The 21,963-nt window shown below is 42.5% G+C and overlaps 1 protein-coding gene across 3 annotated transcripts in view; it reads left to right on the forward strand.

The window, feature by feature from the left end:
* The window catches only part of gfm2 (GTP dependent ribosome recycling factor mitochondrial 2), a 64,405-nt gene that overhangs the window by 23,899 nt on the left and 18,543 nt on the right, over window positions 1-21,963 (forward strand). For all 3 annotated transcript variants that reach the window (XM_059974545.1, XM_059974546.1, XM_059974547.1), the window contains exons 9-19: window positions 7,008-7,068; window positions 8,431-8,619; window positions 10,120-10,200; window positions 10,952-11,100; window positions 12,884-13,024; window positions 13,715-13,814; window positions 16,850-17,030; window positions 17,159-17,235; window positions 19,773-19,911; window positions 21,177-21,362; window positions 21,476-21,591. In XM_059974545.1, the coding sequence (XP_059830528.1) occupies window positions 7,008-7,068; window positions 8,431-8,619; window positions 10,120-10,200; window positions 10,952-11,100; window positions 12,884-13,024; window positions 13,715-13,814; window positions 16,850-17,030; window positions 17,159-17,235; window positions 19,773-19,911; window positions 21,177-21,362; window positions 21,476-21,591 (1,420 nt within the window). The remainder of the gene's footprint in view (window positions 1-7,007; window positions 7,069-8,430; window positions 8,620-10,119; window positions 10,201-10,951; window positions 11,101-12,883; window positions 13,025-13,714; window positions 13,815-16,849; window positions 17,031-17,158; window positions 17,236-19,772; window positions 19,912-21,176; window positions 21,363-21,475; window positions 21,592-21,963) is intronic.

Here is a 21,963-nt window from a genome sequence, read left to right on the forward strand (position 1 = left end):
ACGGTCCAAACGATTTTTGGACCAGAAGTGACCGATGCCGCCTCTGTTCATGCGGTTTCGTTGAAACTGCCGGGTTTCTGGACACAGCGACCGAACCTATGGTTCCAGCAAGCCGAAGCCCAATTCCACGTTCGCCAGATCACCTCAGAAGACACCCGCTACTACTACGAGGTGAGCTCCCTCGACCAGGACACAGCGGCCCGGGTCGCGGAGTTCGTACAGTCGCCCCCGGCAGACGGCAAGTACACGGAATTCAAAGCCCTGCTCCTCAGGACTTCCGGACTCTCACGGCGTGAGCGGGCTGCCCGTTTACTGCACCTGGATGGCTTGGGCGACAGACCTCCTTCGGCTTTACTGAATGAGATGTTGTCTCTGGCCGACGGACACACACCCTGCCTCATGTTTGAGCAGGCATTCCTGGAGCAGCTGCCTGAGGACATACGCCTGCTGCTGTCCGACGCGGATTTCAGTGACCCCCGGAAGGTGGCAGCCCGGGCGGACTTGCTGTGGAACGCCAAAAAGGTGAGTGGGGCGTCCATCGCACAGATCTCCCAGCCACGCTCCCAGCAGCAAACCAGTCCAGGCCCGGCCGCAGAGCCCGCCAACCCCCGGCCCAATGAACACTGGTGCTTCTACCACCAGCGGTGGGGCGCAGAAGCCCGCCGTTGTCGCCCGCCCTGTAAGTTCCTGGGAAACGCCAGGGCCAGCCGCCGCTGACGGCTACGGCGGCTGGCCATCGGGATAGCCTCCTGTATGTGTGGGACAGAAGGTCGGGACGCCAGTTTTTGGTCGACACTGGTGCCGAGATCAGCGTTTTACCTCCGACGAGTTATGACACCCGCAGCAGGGCACCGGGTCCCCCCCTGAGGGCCGTGAACGGCAGCACAATAAGGACCTATGGCACCCGTCAGGTGCAGCTACAGTTCGGCTCCGGCCAGTTCACGTGGGACTTCACACTGGCCGCCATAGCCCAACCGCTTCTGGGTGCGGATTTTTTGCGGGCTCACAGCCTACTGGTCGACCTGCCCAGGAAGAGACTGGTACACGCCGAGACCTTTCAGACGTTCTCCCTGGGTGCAGCCCAGTTGCCAGCCCCTCACCTCGGCTCCATCACGCTGTCCGACAACAACTTCACCAGGGTCCTGGCGGATTTCCCATCGGTTCTGGCACCGCAGTTCCCCCGACACGGCGTACAGCACCACATCCCGACCCAGGGACCACCCCTCCACGCCCGCACTCGGTGGCTTCCCCCGGACAAGCTCCAACTGGCGAAGGAGGAGTTCCAGAGGATGGAGGAATTGGGGATCATCCGGCAGTCCGACAGCCCATGGGCCTCCCCCCTGCACATGGTGCCCAAAGCGACGGGAGGCTGGAGACCGTGCGGCGACTACCGCAGGCTGAACGAGGCTACCACACCGGACCGCTACCCTGTGCCGCACATTCAGGACTTTGCAGCAAACCTGCACGGCGCATGGATCTTCTCCAAGGTAGACCTCGTCCGAGGGTACAATCAAATCCCGATGCATCCTGACGACTTCCCCAAAACGGCTCTCATCACCCCGTTTGGCCTTTTCGAGTTCCTCCGCATGCCGTTCGGCCTGAAGAATGCCGCACAGACGTTCCAGCGGTTAATGGACGAGGTGGGACGGGACCTGGTCTTCGCGTTCATCTATTTAGACGACATCCTCATAGCCAGCAGCAGTCGTCAGGAGCATCTGTCCCACCTCCGTCAACTCTGCGCCCGACTGAGTGAGTACGGTCTTACAATCAACCCTGTCAAATGCCAGTTCGGACTCGATACCATTGACTTCCTGGGCCACAGGATTACTAAAGACAGGGCAACCCCTCTGCCGGCTAAGGTAGATGCGGTCCGCCACTTCCCCCGACCCACCATGATCAAAGGCCTTCAGGAATTCGTAGGTATGGTCAATTTCTACCACCGCTTCTTCCCTTCAGCTGCCCGGATCATGCGCCCCCTGTTCGCCCTGATGTCGGGTCTGAGCAAGGACATTACCTGGGACGAGGAGTCCGCCGCCGCTTTCGTTCAAACGAAGGAAGCTTTGGCGAACGCCGCAATGCTAGTACATCCCAGAATGGACGCCCCTACCGCCCTCACAGTGGACGCATCTAACACGGCAGTCGGTGGGGTGCTGGAGCAACTCATCGCAGGTCGCTGGCAACCCCTGGCGTTTTTCAGCAAACACCTGCGGCCACCCGAGCTCAAGTACAGTGCTTTCGACCGGGAACTGTTGGCGCTCTACCTGGCAATCCGGCATTTCAGGTACTTCCTAGAAGGTCGGCCCTTCACCGTGTTCACGGACCACAAACCGCTTACCTTTGCGTTTACGAAAGAGTCCGACCCCTGGTCGTCCCGCCAGCAACGCCACCTGTCCTACATCTCTGAATACACGATGGATGTCTGGCACGTCTCGGGTAAGGACAATGTCGTGGCGGATGTGCTCTCTCGCCCTACCGTTCATGCCCTTTCCCAAGGGGTAGACTTTGAGGCACTGGCAGAGGCACAGCAGGCAGATGAGGAGATTCCGAGTTACAGAACCGCAGTCTCCGGTTTGCAGCTCCAGGACCTCCCCGTAGGCCCGGGTGAGAGGACCCTACTCTGTGACGTCGCCACCGGCCAGCCCCTTCCCGTCGTCCCGACAGCCTGGCGGCGCCGTGTTTTCGACTCCATTCATAACTTGGTGCATCCCTCCATCCGGACGACTGTCCGGATGGTTTCCAGCAGGTTTGTTTGGCACGGACTCCGCAAACAGGTCAGTGAATGGGCCAAAACGTGCATGCACTGCCAGACGGCCAAGGTGCAGCGGCACACCAAAGCCCCACCGCAGCAATTCCATCCCGCCCACCGGTGTTTCGACCACATTCATGTGGATATCGTGGGCCCCCTGCCAGTGTCGCACGGAGCGCGGCACCTCCTGACTATCGTGGACCGGTTCACGAGATGGCCAGAGGCGGTCCCGCTCACCGACACCACCTCCGAATCTTGCACCCGAGCCCTGATCACCACCTGGATATCTCGCTTTGGTGTACTGGCCCACATTACCTCCGACAGAGGCGCCCAGTTCACCTCCAGCCTGTGGTCAGCTATGGCCAGCCTTTTGGGGACTCATGGCCACACAACTGCCTACCACCCACAGTCGAACGGGCTAGTGGAGCGTTTCCACCGTCACCTGAAGTCAGCCCTCATGGCCCGCCTGCGAGGAGCCAACTGGGCGGACGAGCTTCCCTGGGTCCTACTCGGCATCCGCACAGCACACCTCGTCGGCTGAGTTGGTATACGGCGCGCCCCTGGTCGTCCCCGGGGAGTTCCTACCAGCCCCACGGGGGCAAGAGGAAGATCCAGCAGCAGTCCTGGGCAGACTACGTGAGAAGCTCGGTAACCTGGCCCCCATACCCACTTCACAGCACGGGCGGAACCCGACCTGCGTACCCAAAGACCTGCAGAACTGTAAGTTTGTGTTTGTACGAAGGGGCGGGCATCAGCCACCGCTGCAGCGGCCATACGAGGGGCTGTTTATGGTGCTCCGGAACAACGGGTCCACGTTCGTGCTGGACGTTGGGGGGAAAGAGGAGGTTTTCACGGTGGACCGCCTCAAGCCGGCCCATGTGGACCTGGCGTAACCGGCCGAGTTTCCGGCACCTCGGCGCAGAGGCCGACCTCCCAAGCAGGTTCCAGCCCGGACTGTGGACATTGGGTGGTGTATCGCCGGTTCTGTGGGGGGGTTATGTGGCGACCCATTTCCTGGCACATCTGAACCGGCTCACAATTAGATAGCCTACGGGGGTTTGCAAGCACAGAGCTTTGGAGCCTCTGCGCCATGGGGGGCAGGTTGAGGGAGGCTTAAAAGTGAGGCTGAGGATTTCGAATAAAGTTTTTTCTTCGACTGCAGTTACCGACTATGAGTCGTAATTTTAGCGCTGCATGTAGCACACCGCTACATGATAGCTTTGCAATGGTAGCTTTCTGATGTGTTTGAACACATCATAGTGATGGCACAAGGGTACAGTTTACGTATAGAAGATATCCTTTCTCATCCCCTTGGACCATTGCCCTGGGCCCTGTCCATACCAGAAGGATTGCTGAGAAAGACAATTAAAGCTACTTTAACCACAACCTTGCGGAAAAATGTAGCAGTAGAAGAGCAACTCCCAGGAAACTCTGCTACAGTGGTTGATGGAATGAACTTGGTCCAAAGAGTGAAAGGTGATCAAGTAACTTTCAGAGATGTTGTCACAACAATTCTGGGCATGGCTCTGAGGGAAGGCAGTCAGAGTAGCAGAATAGATGTTGTGTTCGACACATACAAGGAGAACTCTATCAAGAATAGTGAAAGGTCTCTATGGGGTAAAGAGACTGGTCATGAGTTGCAAGGTATCACAGGCACACAGATGGTGAGGCAGTGGAGGAGCTTCCTGACCAAAGTCAGTAACAAAGATAGTCTCGTTAGCTTCATAGTCCATGAATGGAGGATGGTGGAGTACAGAGCAAGGCTACAGGAGAAGATTCTATATGCAACTGTGAATGACAAGATTGCCAAAATTAACTATGAGCATTATTCCCCTCAGATGGTACCAACCAACCCTACTGGCTCACAGAATAATTCAAACACTGGTCTGAAAGCTTTTGAGCACAAATTCCAGACACCAAAAATATACTTCTATTAGCATTGAAGGATCCCTCCCTGAAAATACAAAGCCTGAATATTAAGTGGCAAAGCAGTCATGTCATGAATTTCACATTAAGTTGCAAAGATAAGCCCTTAACAAGGGCTTCCCTGAGCTCATCATGAGGGTTTTAGTGAGCACCAAGTAACAAGAACATAGAACATACAGCACAATACAGGCTTTCAGCCCACAATATTATGCCAATCTTTTAACCTGCTCCAAGATTAATCTAACCCTTCCCTCCCACATAGCTCTGTATTTTTCTTTCATCCATGTGCCCATCTAAGAGTCTTAAATGTCCTAATGTTTTTGCGTCTAGCACCGCTCCTAGCAGTACGTTCCACACACCCAGCACTTGCTGTGTTTAGAAGAAACCTGTCTCTGCTCTATACTTTACTCCATTCACATTATTATACCCACTTGTACTGGCCATTTTGACCCTGAGAAAAAAGTGCAGTCTGTTGATTCTATCTCTGCCTCAGAGCATCTTATATACCTGTGTCAAGCTGCCACTCATCCTCCTTTGCTCCAAAAATAAAAACCCTAGATCGTTCAACCTATCCTTATAAGACATGTTTTCTAATCCAGGCACCATCCTGGCAAATCTCTGGTGTTTACCCTCTCTAATGCTTCCACATCTTCCCTAGAATAAGGCGATTAGAACTGAACACAATACTCCAAATGTGGTCAAACCAAAATTTTATTGGGACAGTTAAGACTTTTGATGGACTTTTGACCTCAGTCCCCTGACTAATGAAGGCCAGCACAACATGTGCCTTCTTAGTCACCCTATCAACTTGTGCAGCAACTTTGAGAGATCTATGGATATGGACCCATGATTCCTCTGCTCCTCCCACACTGCCTTTTGAGCTCCACCTGCCATTTCTTCAGCAAATGTTTACAGCACCACCAACTTTTGTGTCATCTGCAAAAATACTAATCCATCCCTCCACTTCCTCATCCAAATCAGTTATATTAAAAAATAATTGCAAAGAGTAGGGGTCCCTGTGGACTAACATTTGATCACCAATGTACAGGCAGAATACACTCCGTTTAGTACTACTCTCTGTCTTCTGTGGGCATGCCATTTCTAAATCTATGTATCCAAGTTTTCCTAGATCCCATGCCTCCTGACTTTCTCAATGAACCTACCATGGGGATCCTTGTCAGATGCCTTATTAAAATCCAAATATTCGACACCCACTGCTCTACCTTCCTCATTTTGTTTTGTCACTCTCTAGAAGAATTCAGTCAGGCTAATGAGGCACGACTCATGCAGATCCTTAGTCAGACTATGCTTCTCTAAATTCACATAAATCCTGTCTCTAAAAATACTCTCTAATTGTTTGCCCACCACCAGTGTAAGACTCACTGGTCTAAAATTCCCACAATTATCCTTGTTAACTTTCTTCAATAGAGCAAAAAAAATTGCCAATCTCCAATCTTCTGGTACTACTCCTGTGGCCAGTGAGGGTGTAAAGATCATTGCCAGAAACACAGCAGTCTTTCCCCTTCTTCCCATGGTAACCTTGAGTATATCCTGCCAGACCCTGGGGGACTTAACTATCCTATTCCAAAAGTTCCAGCACCTCCTTAACATTGATAGGGTATCTGTCAGTTTTACACTGCCCTCGTATTCGGCAGGGTTCATCCCACTGGTGAATACTGCTCCTCTAGTTGCTACAAATGAAAAACTCCAATCAACTGAAAAAATTCCAAAACCTTTCTAAAATTTACCTGCATCTTCCTTAACTACCTCCTCTATCATCGGGGAGGAGGTACAGCAGCCTGAAGACCCACACTCAGTGATTTAGAAACAGCTTCATTCCATCTGCCATCAGAGTTCTGAACTGTCCATGAACACTAACTTACTCTTTCATATTATTAATTTTTTATTGTAACTTGTAATAACTTTGTATGTCTTGCGCTGTACTGCTACAATAAAACAACATGATGCAGGTTAGTAATAATAAACCTGATTTTGATTCTCCACTTCACAATGAAATGCTGCATCTTGTGTTTTGAAGTTAGTAATTAAATTATGAAAGCAAGCTAGTAATTATTTAACTTGGATTGTTAGTTTATTCTGTAAACACTCACATTTGAAATGTTAGCTTTTCTCTTACCATATGGGGGAGGGGATGCAAATACTGCTTTCAGCATCATTAGCTTTTGTTTTAAGAAGAAAAATTATTAGTAAATGCCTTTGGTCTGGGTAATATTCCAGAGAATATTTAGAGAGTCCTAACTGAACATCTTGTGATTTATTGGTTTGATGTGGTTCTGATAGAAGAGGTAATTATAACGGTTCTTTTAACTTGCAGTTTTTCCTACTCCATTGAAAGCATTAAAGAGAAGCTGAAAGTTAAACCTCTTTTGCTACAGGTAAGCTTTAACTTGAACATATGTTGGAGGAAGGTGGATGGTTATGCTGTAAATGATTGGTTCTGGTGCAACTTGGTGTGCAGTCACCAGGGGGCTCACTTGAGACGCTGAGTTGCTGCACTGTCTTTCTCAGAGTTAATCAGTCTATAAATATAACTGTGGTTCAGTTGAAATGGAAATGCTAAATTCTGGAGTAATCTGTGGCTAACCTCCTTTAGTTGATGCTCCAGCAGCAATATTTTAAAATTCTATAATGGATTCCAGAATATTATTTTCTTTTTAACAATTTTATTTGAAAAGATGACATCTTCAACATAAATTTTATTTTCAAAGTACATGTATGTCAGTGTATAAAACCCTGAGATCCATTTTCTTGTGGCATACTCAATAAATCCATAGAATAATAACCATAACAGAATCAATGAAAGACTGCCCATCTAGGGCATTCAACCAGAATGCAGAAGGCAACAAACTATTCAACTATAGAAGGAGGAAATAATAATAAATAAATAAGCTAATTAAATATCGAGAACATGAGATGACGAGATCCATTGTTGTGGGAACACTTCAATGATGGAGGGGTGAAGTCAAGTAAAGTTATTCCTTTGGTTCAAGTGCCTGATGGTTGAGGGGTAGTAACTGTACCTGAACCTGGTGGTGTGAGTCCTACGTCATTTTACCAGAAATATAAAATACAACTCTTTTAACTGTAAATACTTTTTCACCCTATTTGCTTTTGTTCTTATTTCTGCATTTTCCCATGAGTTGTGTTCCAAAATATTCAGTGAAACTGGTGGAGTTGTGCAATAATAGTAAAGTTGATGAATGGTGTGTAGAGATTTAATTCTAATATGTTGTTCTTCTACGACTCAATAACCTCTGCTGTGACTTAGGCTCTTCTGTGCTTTCTTCATTTTTACACATTAACTTTACAAATTCTTGATATTATCACTGGGTTAAACTTAGGGATGAATCAAAAGGAACATTATCGCTCAATATCATCAGTGAAGTTACAGGTAATTTTCTGGAGAGAATGTTAGATTACTAGAGTAGTACCAAGAAATTGGGTGAATAAAGGATAATGTTTAATTTTTCTCCTTTTAATTTGTACTTTGAAAATCTGATGGGTTTACTTCTGTTCATGCAATTTTTTTAATTGCCCTTTACAATCATTTCTATGTATCATGTGTATACCGAGCAATATATATCTTATATGGTTTCTACTTAACACTCATTCAAGTACTTTCTTTAATGTTGATTTGCTGACAATTAGTTCTAAATGTTATAGAGATTCTGGTTTGTCACTAATTATCCAGATACATTTTGTGGTGCCTTCTTGTAATATTTTGTCTCTAATTCCAGCTGCCCATTGGAACAGGAAAGACATTTAAGGGGGTAGTTGATGTAGTCACAAATGAAAAGGTACTTTGGTGCCCAGACTCTACTGATAATGATGATGGCGCCGTCTTCAGCCGAGATCCTTTGACTCCAGCGGATGGCCATGGACTATTAAAAGAAGCTAGAGATGCAAGATATAGCCTCATAGAACAAGTAAAAGTTTTAAAGTAAATATTTAAAGCACTTAATAACCTACATTATATGTGATTAACTCTATGAGTGCGATTGACATTGCTTAATGGTAATTTCTGAGGTTATGCTTAGTGTATGTTGGCTTTATAAAGCTTTCAAGACCTGGACTTCACTAGCAAAGCCAGTATTTATTGCCCTTCAGGAGGTGATGTTGAACCACCTTCTTGACCCTGCTGTAGTCGTTCTGGTGAAGTTACTGCTATAATACCAGTGGGTAGCAAGTTCCAATATTTATAGCAAGTCAGCATGCTGTGACCTGAAGGTGTTAATGTTTCTGTGCTCTTGTCTTTGATGGCGGAAGTCGGGTTTTTGAGAGTTGCTGTTAGAATAGCCCAAGAATGAACGTTGTTGATCTTGTAAACGGAATATGTTGCAGCAGTGACTGAGAGAATGAATGTTTATAGTGGTATCTAAGATGTCAATCAAGTGGGCTGCTTTGTCCTGAATGACGATTACTACTGATTGTGTAAATGTACTGAATCAGAGATTTAATAAATCACAAAGATTGAGAATTATTTAATCTAAGGTAATGTATCTTAATTTGAGGTTGAAAATATGTGGCTTGTAAAATGCTTATGGTGGGTATGATCATTAGGGAGTGGATGGGTGTCGAACATTTGACAAACCATGACAAAACTGGAGCCACTATTATAAAGTAACTACACAGACTTGCAGCTAAGGGAAGAAAGTCAGATAATACAAAGGCGTTTATTTTGAAGAATACGTAGCATTAATTCTTGTAACGTGCATTGCAGCTGTATAACATAACCACAGTGTATGTACAGCGTGGTACAACCATGCCCAACGGGAACCATCAGAATGAGGTCCATGTTGGGTACATTTCATACTCTCTTTTCCCTCTGGAAAAGGTTCTTTAAACTAACTCCATTCTTGAGCTGCAGATGAAGTGGAAAGAGTGTTGGGTGTTTGCACCAGGAACAACAACAGTGAGGTTACCCATGACATAATTCTTTCCATTGATTGACAGTGAGTGATGTGACCAGTGTGCCAGTTTTTCTTTATCTGTAAACTCCACTAGTTCTTGCTGTTGTAGCCTGGCTCCTCCAAACAGGATTCTCGGCACTTCAGATAATCCGACCCGAAGGTGAAAGTCAGACCAACTGCAAAAGACCCTAGGCTCGCTTTTGTCTTTATTGATTTTATAATTTCCACTATACTCTTGGGCATAAAAGTAAACTTAAAAGCTTGTCACAATTTATCTTTTCTACACCTAAGAAAAATTTGATGTTTGTTTCCACAATATTAATAACTAAGGCACAGAAAAATGGTTATTTTGTTATCCTACGATAAACATCTTTGTTGCTTCTTGGAGGGTAAGCAGATAGATTTCAGTTGTTTCAAAAAGATTGTCCTTAATTTTACTTTGAAGATAGAAAATTAGTTTTGTATAATGATGTGCATTAATTCAACAAACTTGTAATGATACTCATTTCTATACAGGTAGCAGATTTGGATGATGAATTTGCTGAATTGGTTTTGGAAATGTTAAGTGAGAACATGGATGCTGTTTCAGCTGAAAATGTGAGTTTCTTTAACCTTTATGCATCACTACCCATCACTTAGGTTGCTGCAGAGCCTGGAGAGGAAATTTCATTGGTTTAGATTTGTGAGGCAGTGGAAAAATTGAGCTGGCCCTTTGATGTTTTATTCTGTCAACAACCTATGTTTCTGTGCTGCCAAAATGAAACTTTGCCGTCCCTCCTCCGTAAGAGTCAGAGAAAGACGTTTACCTGGTGCCTTTCACATTCCACAGGTGCTGCAAAGTATCACGTGATCAGTGAAATGGTGTTGCAATTCATCATTTTCTTTCAGGATGTGGACATCACTGGCAAAGTCAGCAAGTTTTTTTGTCTCTTCTGGATTATTCTGATCAGCCACTGTGTACATACAATAGGTCTTCAATTTCACATTATATACGAAAGCTTGTCATCCAAAAACGCAGCAGCCTCACCGTGTAACAATGAAATAAACATAAGCCACCTAAGTATTAATAGCTTAAGGTCAATAAAATCTGATTGAGATCACTCCTATGAAGAAGCATCATTGTACCGAGAGAATTTCATTGGGAGATGTAGGTTTGGTCAGTTACACTTAGAAATTGGAATTAAATTTGGTTGTTTTATATTTTAATAAATCAGAAAACTGTTTACATAGAGGTAGTTTGTTTATATATGATGTGCAGTTTCTTGAAATTGCAATATTGTAATGGGTAAACTAAAACTGAAATACTATGCTGTGGGGGAAAAACTAACCATAGGTATTTTGAATTCAGTTAACTGCAGCCATCCGCAGAGTCTCACTAGCACAAACAGCAGTACCAGTTTTGTGTGGAAGCGCACTGAAAAATAAAGGTGTTCAGCTGTTAATGGATGCCATCTTAATGTATCTGCCAGCCCCAAATGAATGCCAGCGTGATTTTATGTGAGTATTTGGGTGTTAAGAATGCAAGTACTTACCTTCACACTAGTATTATCAAATTAAGATTAATACTAAGTCAAAATACATTCACCAGTATTGGAGTCGCTAAATGTTGGTTCAAAAGTTTTACTTCAAAGAGCCTTTTAGAGGCAGTTCATGTAGAGTGGATTAGATGGGTGGTAAAATTGTAAGTTATCAGGCCAGGCAGTATCTGTGAAAGAGAAAAATATTTAGTGCTTTAGGTGAAAGACCATTTGTCACAATTGCTGAGTATTTCCACACGTTTTATCTTTCCAGAATCTGCAGTTTTTTTTTGCCTGCTATAAATCAGGATTTATGGAGGTACAGTCACCTTTGCTGGTGTGAATGGAAAAAGATTTGAAGACACCTGCTGAAGATGTCAGGCAGCAATTCTGTCAGCCACGTTACTCTACTGCCCATAGAATTAGGAGAGAACTTTTAGAGTAACTGCTGAAATAATGATTGGTTAGCATGTGAAAGCAATTGAGTGTGAAAATTGAATTTTAGATTTTGAGTAAGTGTGACACGTTAGTGAGCGCAGGACTTGCTGTAAATTAGAGTATGGTCAAATCTTCAGATGAGCAGAAGTGAATGGAAAGTGCAGGATTGGATACCAATCAGAGGAGTAATGGAATAGTAAAGTGTCAAAGTGACAAAATGCAAGGATGAGGATTCAGTGGCACTTGGGAAGGAAGACATGAGGAATGCTAGGAGGTGATCATAGCCAGACATTTAGATGGAGGGAATATAAGTTAGGAATCTTTGTTGTCATCTAGGTTGGGTATTAGAATTCTTTTGAACAATTAGAACACTTGATACCCTTCAAGCACTGTGTAATAACATAGAACTGAAAAATAAACTAGAAATAGTTTGTGCTGTAATTAAAAAGTAGAAAAAGGACTTTTGAGATCCTTGCAATTCTCATTTTTCAGATGTATTCATTCTCAGTCTAAGGACCAGCAAGGTTGCAAGGCAGATGTAGGTAAATATTTGTGCAAGCACTATGGGTGTAATGGAATGTTTACTTCTCAATTATATTTTGTAAACTTTTTGCTACCAAGGCTTACTTACATTGAAGTAAAATAGGAACTGTTAGTAATGTAAAGTTCACATTGAACCATTCAACAGACAACCCAAAGGCGACTTCTATCATTCCTACCTTCCTTCCTTCCTGAAGGGGCTCCTTAACCAAACAGTCAAAAACTTTTGGAGACAAAAGAGACTGCAGATCCTGGACTTCGGAGCAACACATTAAAACTTTGAGTTGGCTTTCCAATAACAATTCTTTAATTTTATTCTCTTGTGAAGTGCACTGGGAACATTTTACTTAGTTAAGGGTGTATTTAATTGGAAATTGTTGTTTTGTTTGCATCCCTGAAATATTGTAAGCTTTGCCTATGAACCCATGACCTAAAGGCAGGATTTGACATTTTAATGTTATTCTACAATGTTTAAGGCAAAAAGCTGATTATCAGCACTCATTGAATGCAACATGTTACAACATAACACTCTATGTTTGTGTAAAGAGATTAGGTGAGTTAGTCTGCACTTAACGTAATAATGACTTGCCTGATAGTTATGATAAGCCATTGAACTGAAATGTTTACTGTTTCCTTCCACAGATGTTATATGTGCTGTTGAAAGTTCTATATTTTTGCTTTAATGAGTCATTTTGATTTACTTTATGAATTTCTAGAATATGTAATAAAAACAAAATTGTTATTATTTTTAAGGATTTTCTTATGTTGACATATTTTATTTTCAGGCTTTGTTATGGGAGTGACCTTTGTGCTCTTGCCTTTAAAGTTGTTCATGATAAACAACGTGGACCATTGGTATTTCTCCGTGTCTACTCTGGGACTTTGAAACCTCAGTCAGCTGTTCATAACATCAATAAAAACTGCATGTGCGTATTTATTTAGTGGCTATAAAATACAGGTCTTCTGCTCCACTGTGCGGATAATGGCCATTCTAAACCTAAAAACAAAGATGTCAGAAACTGAACCAGACTATTTTCAATCTTGGTGTCAAATTCAGTTTCAGAACGTATAAACACATCTTTACTCTGAGCACTCATTACCCCTGAGCTTGCTGATGCATACCAGTTCCTAGTTGACCAAAATAATGAGTTTTAAAATTCCAAACTCATTCAGTTTTTAATCTTTCTATTGTCTACCTCTTCCCCATCTGGGTCCCCAATCCACTAATGCTTCAGGATACCTGAATCAACCCCACCTTCCCACCCGCCCCCCCCCCCATCGGTCTGGAATCTTACGTTTTTAGATTTAATCACCCTATCATTGAGGCAAGGTCTTCAACTGCTAAGGCCCTGAACTTAGAACCATTGCAAAAAAACCTCTCTGTCGCTCATTTCTCCTTTTAAGATGCTTATTGAAACCACCTCATAGAAAGCTCCAATGAAATGGGTACCAGACCCGCTAGAGGCACCATATAAATGAAAGTTATGAACACTATCACTTTGGGAATTCCCCCATCCTTGCCCCTAGTTGTGCATTCCTGACTCTAAATATTCACAGATACCTTTTTGAAAGTTAGCATTTTTCATTGTAATTGGAGTTCTGTTTGTGCTATTTAGAGAACGGATGAGCCGTCTTTTGCTACCTTTTGCTGATCAGCAAATTGAGATCCCTGCACTGCAGGCCGGAAACATTGCGCTGACTGTGGGACTCAAACAGGTGGAGTAGTCTATTTTCTTAAAATTTAAACTTCCTCCAATATGAATGAAAAACACTACAGAAATTTGAAATAAAAGGAGGCAATGCTGGAGATGATCAGAGACAGAAAAATGAAGATAATATCTGAGCAACAAATCAGGATGGGATAGGAAATGGGTCATTACATTACAAATGACAATGAACCTTCTACTTTCCCTTAACTTTTTCTCTGCATCTTTAGACTTTCTTTTGCCACTAACTTTTCCCCGTTCTGAATTATTTTATTTTTCTACCAGCCATTTCTAGCATTTTCCGTTTCTATTTCATAATGTTTAACATTACCTGCATTTAAATGTATCCTCCCCACCATAGGCCTATTTCTGTGCTTCTGGGGTAAGGGAAATGTCATCCTATCTGTATTTCTCTGACCAAAAGTGTTTATTAATCTTTGGGGGGGAGGGAAAATCCCTGCATTTAAATGTATCCTCCCCACCATAGGCCTATTTCTGTGCTTCTGGGGTAAGGGAAATGTCATCCTATCTGTATTTCTCTGACCAAAAGTGTTTATTAATCTTTGGGGGGAGGGAAAATGTGCTACTGAATACACAGTGAGTTACTATCTTTTGAAACAGTTTGATTTTGTTCGCTAACAATATTTGAGGGCTGTGCATTAAAAGATGAGACATTTATTGAAGGGGTTTAAAAAAATTGCTGTGTAAAATTTTATCTGCTCCCACAACCCTTGTGATGACATGGGAATGATCAGTATTTCACGTCAAACCCTGCATTGTTAATGTATTTCTTACTTTTGTCCACTTCTAATTCCTGAATTTCAAGAACAGCAGTGATTGAGACAATTGTGTATAGATTTAGTAGCAACACACTAAATGCTGGAGGGACTCAGCAGCCAGGCTATGAAAAGAGTATAGTTGGCATTTCATGCCAAAACCCTTCATCAGGATTGGAAAAGAGAAAAAAGATGAGTAGTTAGAAAGTGGGGGGAGGGGAGGAAGAAATACAAAGCTATAGATGAAACCTGGAGGAGGAAAGGGGTGAAGTAAAGAGCTGGGAAGTTGATTGGTGGAAGAGATACAGGGCTGGAGAAGGGAGAATCTGATAGGAGAGGACAGAAGACCATGAAATAAAGAAAAAGGGTCGGCCCCTCCACCTGTCTTCATATCATTGGCACACTTTGCCACAAAGCCATCAATTCCGCTATCTAAATCATTAACAATGTACTAATACTGACCCCTGAGGAACACCACTAATCACTGGCAGCCAATCAGAAAAGACCCCCTTTATTCCCACTCACTGACTCCTGCCTGTCAGTCATTCCTCTATCCATGGCAGTGTATTTCCTGTAACACCATAGGATTTTATCTTGTTAAGCAGCCTTCTGAAAATCTAAGTAAATGACATCCACTGCCTCTCCTTTGTTCTCAAAGAACTTGTAACCAATTTGTCAGGCAAGAATTCCCTTGCTAACTTTGACTTATTTTATCATTAGTCTCCAAGTACCTTGAAACCTCATATATAACCTCAATAATGGGTTCCAACACTTCTCTAACCACTGAGGATTTGATGAGAATTTCCTCTCTTTTGTCTTCCTCCCTTCTTACGAGTGGAGTGACATTTGCAATTTCCCATCTCTCCTGAACCAAGCCAGAATCAATTGATTCGAGAAAAATCATGACTGATGCATTTGTTATCTCTTCTGCAATCTCTTTCAGGACTCTGGGATGTAGTCCACCTGGTCCAGGTGACTTATCTATCTTAAGACCTTTTCATTTGCCTAGCCCTTTTCCCTTTGTAATAGCAATGGCACTCACTCCTGCCTCCTGACACTCACAGACCTCTGGCATACAGTTAGTGTCTTCCACAGTTAGCACTGAATCAAAGTACTTTTTAAGTTCAAGTGCCATTTCTTTGTGCCCCATTACTACCTCACCGGCATCATTTTCCAGTGATCCATTGTCAACTCTCACCTCCCTTTTATTCTTTATATAACTGAAAAAAATTTAGTACAGTATGCTGTTTTATATTATCAGTTAGTTTACCGTCATATTTCATCCTTTCCCTTCTTATAGATTTTTTGGTTGCCTTTTGTTGGATTTTAAAAGCTCCCCAATCATCTAATTTCCCACTCATTTTTGCTACTTATATGCCCTTTCCTTGGCCTTTATGCAGTCCTTAACTTCCCTTGTCAGCCATGGCTGCCTAGCCCTGCCTTTTGAGAACAACTTCTTCTGTGGGACATATCTATCCTGCACCTTTTGAACTATTCCCAGTATCTTCAGCCACCTCTGTTCAGCTGTCATCCCCACCAGTATCCCCCTCCAATCCATCTGCACAAGCTCCCCTCTCGTGCCTCTGTAACTCCCTTTATTCCATTGCAATACTGATACATGTGACTTGTGCTTCTTTCTCTCAAATTGCAGTTTGAATTCAATCATATTATGATCACTGCCTCCTAAGGGTTCCTTTACATTAAGCTGACTTATAAACTAACAAAGATTTGCTTTTTATTTGCAACATGAACATCAAAACATACAGTGAAATTTTTTTTGTTTGCATCTAATCAAATCAGCGAGGATTGCGCTGGGAAGCCCACAAGTGTCACCACTCTTCTGACATCAGCATAGCACGTGCACAGCTCATTAACCCAAACCGTACATATTTGAAATGTGGGAGGAAACCTGGAGAAAATCCACATGATTACAGGGAGAACGTACAAGCTCCTTACAGCAGCAGGAATCCCGATCTTATTGCTGCCACTGTAACTGATAAACTACCATGCCACCCCACGTAGTGGAGAGAAGCTTTAAATGGAGAGGGTTTTCCCACAGATTTAGCTGTGTAAACATTTACTATATAAAATTGGCCTCATTTAATTATTCAGTGGAGATTAAGTGCAATCTAGCCTTTTCCCTAGTCTAAGAGTGTAATTTTGGAGGCACTTAGTGGTGGGAAATATAAGCAGCAGTTTGTTTTGAGGGTGTGCACAGAGTCTCTTTTGTCCATTACAAGCAGAATTTTTGTGCATTGTGTTTTTGCAGACAGCCACAGGTGACACTATAGTTTCGTCAAAGTCGCTGGCAGCAACTGCAGCCCATCGAGCAGGGGTGGGCTCTGCGAAGAGGCACGTTGAGCAGGAGAAGCAAGTACTGGCTACAGTTGAAATTCCAGAACCTGTCTTCTTCTGTACGATTGAGCCACCATCTATGGCAAAACAGCCAGGTGTTGTGCAAAGTTGTTTTAACATGCAACTCTTAATTTCTTGTCAAACAATGAGATTGTATTTGCAGTGCTTGCTGTTGTCTTTTTATATTTTCAAATTGGTATTTGACGGCATATTTCTCCAACAGATCTGGACCATGCTCTTGCCTGCCTTCAGCGGGAAGATCCCAGTTTAAAGGTGAAGATTGATCCAGATTCTGGTCAGGTAAAGTCACTCACTGCTCATCAATTGGAAGTTTATTGTCCAAGTGATGTGTATATCTCACAATACTGTAATCATGTAATTTCTGTAGCTAAGAAGCTAATTTCATTTTGCTGATGGCTACTAAAAGTTACATTGGAATCTGTGAAGAATGAATGCATGAGTGAAATCTTGTGAAATAAACATGGAAATGTTGAGTAATTGAAAGCCCACTCTGCAGCCCTACCACTTCTTGACAGTGCAAAAAATGTCCCTATATGTACAGGTTTCCCCCACTATTCAAAGGTAGAGTGTTCCTATGAAATAGTTCATAAGCCGGAATGTTGTAAAGTGAAGAAGCAATTACCATTTATTTATATAGGAAAAATTTGTGAGCATTCGCAGACCCAAAAAATAACCTACCAAATCATGCCAAATAACACATAAAACCTAAAATAATAGTAATATATAATAAAAGCAGGAATGATCTGATCAATACACAGCCTATATAAAGTAGGAATACTTTTCCGCAATCATTGCAGCACTGTCCACTTTAGTGAAAATCTCACGCAAGCGCTCTCAGCAGAAGCACTCTTTCCAGTAACCTTTAAGCTATGAAGCTGCCAAATCATACCAAATAACACATAAAAATACACAGCCTTAATAAAGTAGAAATAATGTATGTACAGTGTAGTTTCACTTACTGGAATCGAGAAGACAGCGAGCACTGATGATGGTGTGTTAGGCTGAGGGTGTGATGGTGGGAGACTGGGGTGTCATCTTGTCGTCTGTTTCCATCGGGGCAGGCAGGTCACCACCTTCTATGTCTGCCTGCCTGCCTCGATGTCAAAGGTCGAGGTTTGTCGTCTGCTGAGGCTGAAGTGGAAGACTTGAAAAACGACAGTATGCTTGACTGCTTAGCCCCGCGCATTTTTCTATCATACAGTTCTTTGTAAGCACTCAAACCATCCTGCAAATATGCCCTATACCTACGTACCCTTTCTAAATTAAAGTCATACTTTTCTGCAATCATTGCAGCGAAAATCTCATGCAATTACTTCACGTTCAGTTCCTGGATGACTTCACTTTCGGGCCATTCACTACTGCGTTTAGTTTCAATTGTTATTCTTTCCTCTTCATCAGCTCTTCATCTGTTAGTTCTTGATCATGGGATGCCAAAACCTCTTCAACATCATCTTCGTCAACTTCCACAAACCCAGCCTCCTTAACCAAGCTCACTGTGTCCTTACTTTGTTCAACATGATCGAAACGCTTAATTATGTCTAGTTTTACGCTAAATGTAACACCCTTACGCACTCTTTTAGGCTTTTCCGATACCTTAGAACTCATCTTGTTAACGGATACACAAAATAAATAGACATAAAGCATGTGTTTAAGCAATGCTGGCTAGAATGCTGTTCGGGGAGCATGCGCTGCCTTTTCTCGTGACAGTGAAACACCTTCTGTTAGCAAAAACAAGCAACTAATGTAGGTCCTTCGTAACAGCGAGGTGTCGTAAAGCGAACGTTCGAAAAACGGGGGACACCTGTATGTCTGAACTTTTCTCTCCCTTTTTTAAGAACCATGTGTAACCCTCAGGCTCACCCAGCTCGTGTTCGTCTAGGGGAATCAGCCTTTGGCCCCACCAAACTGGGAAATCACATTTGTGTGGATGCTGTGTAATGTACCCCCAGTTACAAACCCACAACGCAAAATATCAGGTAGTACACCACATGCAATTAAATGATTGAACTTTATAAATCTTAATCTGAATATAGGGTTAGTAATGAAAATAAAAAAGGGCCCAATTCAAGTCAAAAGTTCACATTAGAGCTCACTCTGTAGTCATTCTTCCACCATCGGTCTGCTCCGAGCGTCGCTGACCTTCGGACCTCAGATCCCAGTCCACTCCGTCCGGTGGTCTACCAGCTCTCTCCACACGTGTCTTCCCTCTTCATCTCTCCTTGACAAAAGACCATGAAAAAACATCCTTCCAAATATACAAGACAAAGCAACAATCTCCAATTGGCTAATATGCATACTACAGTCCTGTTATCTCCAGCCATAACCCAAACATTGCTGCTACAGAGAAACAGTTACCTTAGTGAACATTACAAAGAAGCCATTACATTAGCCTTAGCAGTGAAACATTACAAAGAAGCCATTACACATGTGTTTTGAGAATCCTAGAATTAATACATAGTGTAACAAGTTAGAAAGTCAATTCATCTGTCCCCTTTTCCCTACCATTCATATATGTATTTGCACTTTGTCTTTACATTGTACTACTCTTGATCTTCTTTGGCTGGATTAGTGCACTATATCACTTAAAATGAAGCTTGTTGCTAAAACTGGTGAATATTCCATATAGTGGTGAACATTCATTCTGCTACTCAGTACAGATTAATTTATTCATCGCAAGAGAACAAGTGTAGGTGGAGATCATTCAGGGTAATTATTGGCCTTGAAACTATTTGATTTCCATCTAGGTTATGGTTGATTTAGACCTTAATTCTATTTATCTTCTTGAAATGTGGAACTATTTTCTTCTACTCTGATAGACTATTTTATGTGGAATGGGAGAACTGCACATTGAAATAATTCATGATCGAATCAAGCGAGAGTATGGAATTGAGACATACCTTGGACCTCTCCAGGTGGCCTATAGAGAAACTATAATACAGTCTTCCATTTCAAGTGGTAAGGTCTTAATTCACTATAACGTTCAGCAATTTACTATTACTAAGGTATTCTATGTTACATATCTTATAGGATCTTAAAATTGCTGCAACAGACACAGAAAATCTGTTAATTTTTTTACACAGCCACATTTGCTTATGATATTTTACACCAAAAGTGAAGTGAGGTATGTGGCACATCAAAATGTATGTGCTACAGTCACTTGTGGTTAACAATAAAACACTGAAGGGTACTAGTAATATTGATTGCAGAGGACAATTATTTGTTCTGACATTTAACAATGTTGCTGAAGAGGTGTACTTTCAGTTTCCCCACAAGATTTTAATTGAATGGTCTACAGTTAATCTCTCCCTCAGAGGCTGAGATGCAGCACAAAAGCAGGATCCACCTTTATCACCAACAATAATTGAAACCCGGCCAAGTCATATTAGGATTCTCCAAACACGAAAACCTCTAGAAAATCGCAATATTGTAAAATAATTAAATCACTCTCATTTTCAATTTAATTTAAATAAGGTAGAAGAATATCTGTACAGTATTACAAGTTGAATACATAAACCAGACTGGCAATTCAGTTCTGTTATCTTTTAGATACAGAGGCCCCATCTTCCTGCACAAGTAAGGGTTAAGTAGTTTACAATATTATTTGAAGATCCCTGGGTTTCCTGACCAACATCCTCTCTCAACTAATATCACTAAAAGAGATTGTCTTGATATTTAATTTCAATTCTGCCAGATAGACGTTCTCTTGTGCATTCTGAAATAGTAATAAAATCAGTATGGATGCTGTAGTCTCTTTCATAGATGTGGCAGGTGGTGGCTGAAGGAATTGCTGGGTAGGTAATTCATGAGGTGGTGTGCTCTTTGCAGCATTAATGCTCTTGGTTCTCAGACTCAAATTTTTTAGTATCGTCCCAAATACACTGTTTCCACTTTGAGTAGTCAAGGGACAGATGTTTCCTGGAGTCGGTGTTTGTATTCCCTTGAGGAAGCTTTCAGCAAATCCTTGAATTGTTTTGTCTAATTGCTGGTTAATCTCTTCCCATGTCAGATCTTGTAATAGTTTGTCTGGTTTGGGGCATATGAATGTCATATTCTGTTCGTCCTAGCTGACGAGTATAACTAAGGACTCAATGTTGGCTTGAGAGAGGATGCTGACATCAGTTTGTTTATCTTTCCAGTGAATTGGAGGACTTTGCAGAGTCAGTGTTGTTATATCTATAATAAACAATTAATGAACTGTATAATTTATTGTATTCCTTTAGATACTCTTGACAGAACAGTGGGGGATAAACGTAATCTGGTAACAGTGGAGCTTTCTGCCCACCCATGGCTGGGAGAAGGATCAAAGACAAAACCTCTTGTTGAAATTTCAGATCATATAATGAAACAGCTTTCTACAGAAACTCATCATGCTATAGAAAATGGAATCAAAAACTCATTTCTTCAAGGTGCCACATGATAAGTTAATCTTTTTCATTGAAATGTATAAATCAGTATATTGCATAAAAAGTGAACTGTATAGTATGTGGTATGTAAATCACTTTATCGCTTATTTCTGTAGGTCCTCTTTTAAGGTTCCCAGTTCAGGATGTGGTGGTTACCTTACAGTCTCTAAATATATACCCTGGAACATCCACGCCAATGATTTCTGCTTGTGTTTCACGTTGCGTGCAGAAGGTAAGGCCTTGGGAAGTTAACATGGTAATTTTGTAGATACTGACAGCTCTGTATTTTCATTAGCTGATTGAGCAGCTCTAACAACATCATACTGGAGAAGGGCATTTTATTGTCAGCAATTAACTGTGAAATTAGTTTTTTTTCCTTAAAAGTGATCGAAGTCATCAGTTTTATACACTGTTCATTTTGTTGATAATTTTGTTAAATGCTCTTAAATGCAATTTTCAATATGTCTCATTAATAAATCATACACACTGAAAGATGAGTGGCCCAAATTACATTCGGTACATTCCTTTTTTATATCCTGCAGTCATCTAGCACCCAATTATCCCAACACTTTTCAAGTGCCCGCAAAGCAGAAGAGCCTGCAAC

Source organism: Hypanus sabinus, chromosome 7 (genome assembly GCF_030144855.1).
Source record: "Hypanus sabinus isolate sHypSab1 chromosome 7, sHypSab1.hap1, whole genome shotgun sequence".
Lineage (NCBI taxonomy): Eukaryota > Metazoa > Chordata > Chondrichthyes > Myliobatiformes > Dasyatidae > Hypanus > Hypanus sabinus.